We start from the raw sequence: 9,176 nt of genomic DNA, 5'->3' as shown, positions 1-9,176 counted from the left end.
CCCAACTCCTATTCACACACTGAGGTCAGGTCTACACTAAAAGGGAAGGTTGACTCATGATACGCAAGAGATATGTTGGTTCAGGGGTGGGGAACCTTTTTGGGGTTACGGGCTTTTAACCCACAGAAAAATCAGTTGGGGGCTGCACACAAATGAGAAGCAAAACCAAAAAGCAAACAAAAAACTTAGCCTTCTCTGATGTGGCCCCTGACTGAGCAGGAGAAAGACACATGCACACCAGAGCCTTGGGGCCTCTTGCACACCAGAGCCTTGGGGTGTCCAGGCTAGTAGATTGTGTGTGCACACGCCCTGCTGGAGGACAGAGGGGGAGCTGGACCACTAGCACTGAATCCCTAATGCTGGGAGGCAGCCCTGACCCTCAGGAGCCGGATCCAGGCAAGCCGGGAATGTATGGAACCCGACGCCACTTGCTGCATGCAGCTCCTTTGTGCGCGTTGCTCTACCTCACTTTGAAACAGGGCGAGAGCAAAGTCCACTAAGAAAGTGTTGGCGCGCGTCAGCAGAGTCCACACAGACAATCACTCAGTGGCAGTGAATGTGGGTGAAATTTACTCCCTTGTTTACCCTCCATTAAATGTTCATGTAGAAGCCCCTCAAACAAAGGCTGAGATGTCAATCTCGATTTTCAGCCTTAAATCTATATCACTGAATCTTCTTTCCATCTAAGTCAACCTAAATGTTAGTTTGACAGATCTCTTGTTTTTCCCCCTGTGGTTAAGTATTTGTATTAATAAGAAAAGATGCACCTGTTCCGTGGTTTGGTTTTTAAATAAACTAGCACCTGCACTTGTTTCACATGGAACCATTGCTGGGTCTGGTGTATGACAGCTTAACGTACCAGTTCAACATTTCTCAGTGCATCAGACATAATTTACTATCACTCCTTCTGCCACATGACATGCTTTTTTTTAGTAACCAAATTACTTCAGGCAGTTTGTATTTGATTGTTCTCCCTCCTCCTTTGAAAGGGTGGGAGAGTAGAGTTAGATGTTTCTCATGACTAAAAGTGGAAGCTATAGAAGGAAACACTCATGTGGACAAGAAGGAAAATAAAATGGCTTAAAAATGGAACAGCCCAGATCCTTTGTTGCTGCTAATCATCATAGCTCTGTAGACTTCAATGGAGCTATGCTAGATTATACCCCATGAAGATCTGGCCTGAATAGCTAGTCCCAATACATTGTTCAAGTAGTATAACTGAAGTATCCACTGAAGGAATCGAGGCAATACGTATGGATGCTACTTCATTGCATTACCCCAGTGGTCCCCAATGTGGTGTCTGCAGGCGCCACGGCGTCTGCCGGGCCATTTATGTCTGCCTGTCGAACAATCTGGGCCGGCCCCTACCCCGGGCGTGCGGCACAAGCGCGGTGCCAGCCCCTGGAGCATGGGCAGCCCCTGCCACGGGCATACAGCACAAGCGTGGTGCCGGCCCCTGGTGCATGGGCGGCCTCTGCCCCAGGTGCATGGCACATGCCGGTGCCGGCCCCGGGCATACGGCGCATGCGCGGCCCTGCCCCCGGACACGTGGTATGTGAGCGGCCCTACCCCCAGGCGCCCGGCAGCCCCAAAAGGTTGGGGACCACTGCATTACCCAATTACACCAGATTTTAGACACTATTGTATTTTGTAGGTTACGTAACACAAGAACGGCCAGACTGGCTCAGACCAAAGTTCCATCTAGCCCAGTATCCTGTCTTCTGACAGTGGCAACTGAGAGATGCCGCAGAGAGAATGAACAGGTAATCAGGTGATCCATCCCCTGTCACCAGAGCCGGCCCAAGGTACGGGCGAGGCGGGCTACCGCCCGGGGCGCCTCATTGTAGGAGGCGCCACGTGGGGCAACCGGGCCAGGCGGAGCCACGCATGCGCTGTGCGTTGGGGGTAGGGCCGCATATGCGCTGGGCATGGGGCCACATATGCGTCGCACTCCCGGGGGCGGCACCGTGCTTCCTGGACCTGGGGTGCGCGAAAGGCTCGGGCCGGCCCTGCCTGTCACCCATTCTCAACTTCTGACAAACAGAGACTAGGGACACCGTTCCTACCCATCCTGGCTAATAGCTATTGATGGATCTAACCTCCATGAATGTATCTAGCTCTTTTTTGAACCTTGTTAAAAATCCTGGTCTTCACAACATCAAGGAGTTCCACAGGTTGACTGTGCACTGCACGAAGAAATACTTCCTTCTGTTTGTTTTAAACTTGCTATCTATTACATAATACAAACAACCAGTCTAATCTGCCATAACTGCTGAAATTAGGTTTCTTTTTAGTGCATGCGCAATGTGACTCAGAGAGTGGCGTGTGACCAGGATTCATCATCACCAAATAGAGTCCACTGGCTGAATCATTAGGTTTCCCAGCCTGGCTGGGTATTGACAGGGCAGCGTGGCATGAGCATTGACCCAGGTCCCACATTCTTGGTATTAATTTGTTCGAGTACCCCATAGGCATCTCGTGGCAGGCTGCATCTCACCGGCTCTCCTAAGCTAAGCTCTGCTGGGTCTGGAGAGCATTAGGATGAGACCTGCAGATCCCGGAAGGAAATACTAGGACAGTGTTGCAGACAGGTACTGGCAGAACTAGGCCCTGCATAGTGATAGGGTGCTGTCCTGATGAAGGTGCTGTCCTTCAGAGGGGAGGTAAAATGGATATTCTGACCTCTCGTGACATAAAGGTCCCGTGGTACTTTCAAAAAAGTGGGGATTTTTGGGGGGCTGAAGTCCAGCCTACAGTTGCTTATAGATATTCTCCTAACCAATGTCTGACATCGCAACTGGATGCAGGGAGCAATTCATCTTGTCTGTTATTAGAGACATTTGTGTAAATGGGGGGTCTTTGTAAAGGGCAAGAGGTCAGGACAGTTCCTGTTCTGTCCCTCCTCACGTATTGGCTTGTCCTTCTTCTGTCACTTTCTAAAGTGTGGGACACTTTGGCAGTCTGGTTACAGGCAACCCAGTAGTTTCAGTTTCAGTTAACATGCAGGTGCACTTCAAATCTTTCTTTTTCTGTGAGGCTAAATCACAGGGAGGTGTGTTGCATGGCTGTTACCAAAAGGGCATCTAAAAATGAGCATGGGGGTGAGGGAGGAAGGGAGCTTACTTCCTCTTCAGAGATCTCTCTCCACGTGGCAGCATTCATTACAGAATCTTGCAAGGGCTGAGAAATGCAAGCCTAATAATAGCACAGAGCTGCCAGCTCTAACTACAATTGAGCCTTTTTAGATCAGTCATGCGGATTAAAAAGGATTCCCTTTATAAATAGTGTCATTTCCACTCCAGAGCAAGCTGATGGTTCCATACCTGATCTAGTTATTATTGCATTCAGCAGCAATGAAGCTTAATTTCAAGATATTCTAAAACCTTAGCTGGAAAGTCGGCATTTCATAATGCCTTCTTAGAATTTGTGCCCCTGATGCTGCCCTCAGGAAATACAGAATATTATTTGTATTGTGGTGTTTCTTGGGAGCCCCAGTCAGGAACCAGGACTCTGTTGTGCTAGGTGCTGTACAAATTAAAAAAAGAGTGTTCCTAGCCAAAGAGTTTACTGTCTATGAAAAAGCTCCTTTAATATGCAACTATAGGTCACTATGTTCAAAATATGGTCCTGAATATGATATGTGCAAGTTATGTGCATATACATATATGACTTGACACATGAATGCAAAAATTGCACCCAGTCATATTTTAAAGCAGGGCGGAAGTCATCTGAAAACTTGACTCCTTACCCCGTGTTTGCCAAATGGAGACCATATATAATAGAAGGACTTAACCAGTTAGGGAAGTCCCTGCACAGTGGCTGAGAGCTAAATCCTGCTTGTATTACTCAACACCAAGTGTCCTATTGACTTCCCTGGATCCACTCATTTGGGTAAGGTGAGCAGGATTTAGCCCTGAGTTGGCAACATGCACATTGTCACAGGCAAGAGTCAAAACAGAACAAAGCAGCTTTTATCAAGTGCCCTTGGGCCAAATTGGACCATTTCTATGGCCAAGCCAGGAGGTAAATCGCTCAAAGCCCTGCTTTCTTTGTCTTCTAGCAGTGTCTGATTTTTAAATGAGTTGTCACCCTCTAACCAATTTTCCACCTGTATTAATTGAGCCACAAGGTCAATGGGTGGGCAATAGCTGGCCAAAGGGAATGGGAAACTCATCTCAGATTTCAACTCACCATTCACGACAAGGGAGGACTAACCCAGCAAACGGTGGCTTCAACTTTCATTGAAGCCAAATACTAATCAACTTTCTCCTTTGCTTTGGAAAGAGTCTTAGACCATGGGCCTTTTTTGAACTTGCACCATGACACAACAATTTTGTAAGGCAATATCACAATGCTATGTGAGATTAACCTAATTGTGCCTCCTTTATGATTGGTGGTATGATGCAGCCAACTAGTTTTTCTCAAACATAAGGTTCCTCTAGCAATGTTTCCCTCTGTAATGGATACATACTGGTACCTTTCAGGAGGAGAGTACAGTAATGGCAAAGAAACCAACTATCAAACCATAATGAATAGCTCCATGCAGCTACATATTGAAGATATAATTAGATGTGGCTGACTGATGTGTATCTGGAATGCACAAAGCATGTGAGTAATGCTCTGCTGAGAGCTGTATTTATTATTCATTTAAGCTGGCAAATACAAGCAGAAGTTACAATAATATCTTAAATATCATGTGTCTGGAAGTGCCTTTTCTTTATCATGTAGGATAGTGATAGAAATGTAGCCGTGTTAGTCTGGTGTAGCTGAAACAAAATACAGGACTATGTAGCATTTTAAAGACTAACAAGATGGTTTATTAGATGATGAGCTTTCGTGGGCCAGTCCCATTTCCTCAGATCAAATAGTGGAAGAAAATTGTCACAACCATATATACCAAAGGATACAATTAAAAAAAATGAACACTTATGAAAAGAACAAATCAAATTTCAGAACAGAAGAGGGATTGTGGGGGGGGGGGGGGGGGGAGGAAATGTCTGTGAGCTAATGATATTAGAGATGATAATTGGGGAAGCTATCTTTGTAATGGGTAAGATAATTAGCATCTTTATTCAAACTTGAGTGTAAAGTGTCGAATTTAAGCATGAATGACAGTTCAGAGGATTCTCTTTCAAGGGAAGTCTTAAAAGGCCTTTGAAGCAGGATGCAGGTAATCAAGTCGTTGAGACAATGCCCTTCCTGGTTGAAATGGCAAAAAACTGTTTTTTCTTTGTGATCTTGTCTGATATCTGTTTTGTGGGCATTGATCCTTTGGCGAAGTGTCTGAGACGTTTGTCCAATGTACATAGCAGACGGACACTTTTGGCACATGATGGCATAAATTATATTTCTGGATGCGCAGGAATATGTGTTCTTGATCTTATAACTCACTTGGTTAGGTCCAATAATTCTCCTAGTAGGTCTGTCAATCTCAAAGCACCACCCCCAGGAGTGCAAGGGCTATTTTTATTGTACAGCTGTGGGTAGCCCAGATGTAGGGTGGGGGGGGAGGCTTATTCACCATCAGACATTGAGTGGCAGGGCTGGGAATGGAGCCCAGGTCTCCTCCTCTCGTGCCCCACCCAACCCTACATCTGGGCTGAGCGCGAGGCGCCCTGGGAGGAAGGCGCGTGGCCAGGCCCGGATCCCACGCGCTGCGCTCCCGGGGGAAAGAGCCCGCCCCGTGTCGCCCCCTGCTGGCTCCTGCGTGGCCAGAGCACAGGGGCCCCGCGGGCGGGCTAGGAGGCCTCCGGGGCACGCGCGGCAGCCGGAAGTGGGGAAGGAGATCGCTGGAGCACAACAGCAGTGACCGGACGAGAGGAAGGGGCTCGCTGAGACACACGTGCCGCGGCCGGAAACGGCCGAAAGTGCGGAGGACAATAGCGGTAGCGGTGCCGGAGCCGGAAGTAGGGAGGGAAAATAGCGGTGGCACACTGTCCAGTGCCGGAAGTTGGGGGAGAGAGCGAAAGGGAGAGAATAGGGGCGCGCAGGGCAGGTGCCGGACGTTGGGGAGGAGTATGGCGGTGGCACGCCTTCAGGGGCCGGAAGTTGGGGGGGCAAGAGCGAGAGAACGGTGGTGGCGAGCGCAGGGCAGGTACCGGAAGTTGGGGAAGAGAATGGCGAGGGCACACCGTCAGGGGCCGGAAGTTGGGGGGCAATTGCGAGAGAACGGTGGTGGCGTGCGCAGGGCAGGTGCCGGACGTTGGGGAAGAGTATGGCGAGGGCACACCGTCAGGGGCCGGAAGTTGGGGAGGAAGAGCGAGAGAACGGTGGGGGCGTGCGCAGGGCAGGTGCCGGAAGTTGGGGAGGAGTATGGCGAAGCACACGCTTCGGTGCCGGAAGTCGCGGAGGGGAACGGCGGCACACAGGGCGCTCGGCCGGAGCCGGAAGTGAGCAGGCGAAGCCCGGCGGCCGCACACGCGCGCGGCCCGCAGCATGGGGAGGTCGCGCCGGGCCGCCCCGCGCCGGCGGCTGCCGAAGAAGGCGGAGGATGACGCCGGGGAGGAGCCCGAGCCGGGCCCGCTGGCTGCGCAGAGCTTCACGGACGAGGTGGACGATTTCCACGAGGCGCGGTTCCAGGCGGTGATGGGGGCGCTGGGCAGCGAGGAGGAGGCGGAGGAGGAGGAGAGCGAGGAGGAGGTGCTGGGCCTGGAGCTGCCGCAGGACAGCGAGGAGGAGGAGGATGGGGACGAAGAGGACGGGGACCTGTCTATGCACAGTGACCTGGAGGAGCCAGTCAGCGGCTCCGGCCTCCCCCACGAGCTCTCCTGGGGGCAGCGCAAGCAGGCCTATTATGACACCGAGTACGGGGCCGCTGCTCCCTCCAAGAACAAGCAGAGCCGGGAGGAGGCTGAGGCAGAGGAGCTGGAGGAAGAGCAGGAGGCTCAGGCCATCCAGAAGCGTTTGTCGCAGACCTTGGGCGAGGAAGACTATGGGCTGGACCTGGTACAGGCCTATGCGGATGAGCAGCGCAGCACCCAGCGGACAGAGACGGGCCCAAAGATTGCCAAGGATTTCGAGGCGCTTTCCAGAAAGGAGCAACTCAAGCTGTTGCAGCAGGAGTCACCTGAGTTGCTGCACCTGATTGAGGACTTTGAAGCCAAGTTAAAAGAGCTTAAGGATGAACTCAATCCACTCATGCAGATGGTCAGGAATGGGATCATCCCAAAGGGAAAAGGCAGCCGCTATCTGGAGACCAAGTATCATCTCTATTTGAATTATTGCACCAATATCAGTTTCTACTTGATTCTGAAATCCAAGAGGATTCCAGTGCAGGGCCACCCTGTTATTGAAAGACTGGTTACTTACAGAAACTTAATCAATGACTTGGGGATTGTGGATGAAAACTTATCATCAGAAGTCCAATGGCTCCTTAATGCGCTGCACAAAAATGAAAGAAATGATGAAGAAGGCAAGAAGAAACTCACAGTGTTGCTTCAGAGGACCGCTAAGAAAAATAAACCAAAATCTGTTCCTAAGATTTCTAATGCTGAGGCTGCTACTAAAGATGATTCAGACTTAGATGAAGAGGCTGCCTTGAAATTTTACAAAGAGATGGAAGAGAAGGTGAAACTCAAGAGGAAAAGGGATGATCAGAATGCTATGGAAGAGGAACTGGTTCTAGAAGAAGATCCAAATAAAAAGAGAGGTATAACGTATCAGATTGCCAAAAATAAAGGCCTCACACCCAAAAGGAAGAAGATTGATCGTAACCCAAGAGTCAAGCATCGTGAGAAATTCAGGCGTGCCAAGATTCGTAGAAAGGGCCAAGTTCGTGAGGTTCGAAGAGAAGAGCAAAGATATGGTGGTGAACTGTCTGGCATTCGTGCTGGAGTTAAGAAAAGCATTAAGCTTAAATGATTCTCCCTGCAATTTGTGGACATGAAGACAGTGAATGTGAACACAATAAATCATTTCTAAATAGAACATTGTGGTTTTTTAAAAATTGTTATTAATGTAGAAAGCATACTGATTGTTTTAAGATAATGTGTTCAGCCATCCCTTCTTTTGGAGACATGTACAACTAACCTAGAACACTCAACTCCTTTACATGAGCTGTTCCCTGTATCATTCTGTAACTTTTCCTGTGCTGCTGTTCACTGAGAAGCAGAAAAAGGTTGTGGTGAAGGATAGGAGCGAATTACTAATGACAGGGCAGGAATCAAGGAATTAAAAAAAGATGCCAAAGGATTTGATAGTTGGGAAGGGACTTTACAGAGTCCACAAAAAGATTCCACGTGGAGAAAGCGGATGGGGAGCTATTTATAGCTGTTATTGCCATATCATTTGTCTAGTTTATTGCCTAGTTTGTTTCTCTGGTCTAGTAACTATGATAAAATGTGGAATTGGGTGCCTGCCCTTGTAGTTCTCTAATGGCTGCTAAACTTTGCTCCTTCTTGCTCCCATCTTTCCTTTGACTATTTGGAAAATTTTAATTTTATAGCATCTCCTATAGTTTCCCGTGCATTCTGATGGAGAATTGTATTTTAAATTGCAGAGCTGCAGTGGGTTTGGCCCTGGCACGAGCCAGGACTGAGCTGGCTGCCTTCTATCCATTAATTGAGTGGTTGATGGAATTTTTATTGGCTACTAAATTAGTAAAATAACTGCATTTTAACATCCCTAGTACAGTCCACACAAACAATTTACAAAACTTCCATTGAAAAGGAATGTGTATGAAAATCCCACTTATTAGTGGATTGGTGGTGCTGTTGAGCCAATAGCTTTCTTTAACTATGGTTTTTATTATGAAAAGTGCACTTACTATGTCTTATAGAATGGGATATTCAAAGGTCCTGGCTTAACTCTGCTGCAGCTGAAATCACTGGAAATTTTCTGTTGGCTATTGACTTCAGTGGAAGCAGAAGTGGGCCACACCGTGCTTTTGAAAATCTCACCCTTAAGGTATTCTGACTGTGAACTATGTCATCTATAATAGGGATGTAAGTGTGTAGTCAGTTACACAATTAACTGATAAGCTTGGGCTTATCGGTTAATCATAATGACTGCATGCATCCCCCCCCCCTTGCTGACTCTGTACCAGAGATGCCCGTTAAGCTGGCTCCCGCAGAGCCTTCTCCCCGTTGCCTATCATAAAGGCAACAGCACGGAGGGAGGGAGGTGCTTAAAAGCTGGTTCTCCATGCTTATAGGTGCCCACCAAGCTGCCTCCCCCAC

The 9,176-nt window shown here is 48.6% G+C and overlaps 1 protein-coding gene across 1 annotated transcript; it reads left to right on the top strand.

Annotated features, from left to right (window-relative positions):
- The first annotated feature begins 6,224 nt into the window (after positions 1–6,224).
- On the top strand, positions 6,225–7,926 carry UTP3 (UTP3 small subunit processome component). Its single transcript, XM_006133907.2, has one exon. The coding sequence runs from the start codon at positions 6,436–6,438 to the stop codon at positions 7,858–7,860; it is 1,425 nt and encodes a 474-aa protein (XP_006133969.2). The 5' UTR covers positions 6,225–6,435; the 3' UTR covers positions 7,861–7,926.
- Positions 7,927–9,176: the final 1,250 nt, after the last annotated feature.

The sequence above is a fragment of the Pelodiscus sinensis genome, chromosome 5, assembly GCF_049634645.1.
Source record: "Pelodiscus sinensis isolate JC-2024 chromosome 5, ASM4963464v1, whole genome shotgun sequence".
Taxonomy (NCBI): Eukaryota; Metazoa; Chordata; order Testudines; family Trionychidae; genus Pelodiscus; species Pelodiscus sinensis.
This window is presented reverse-complemented; position numbering and strand designations above follow the sequence as displayed.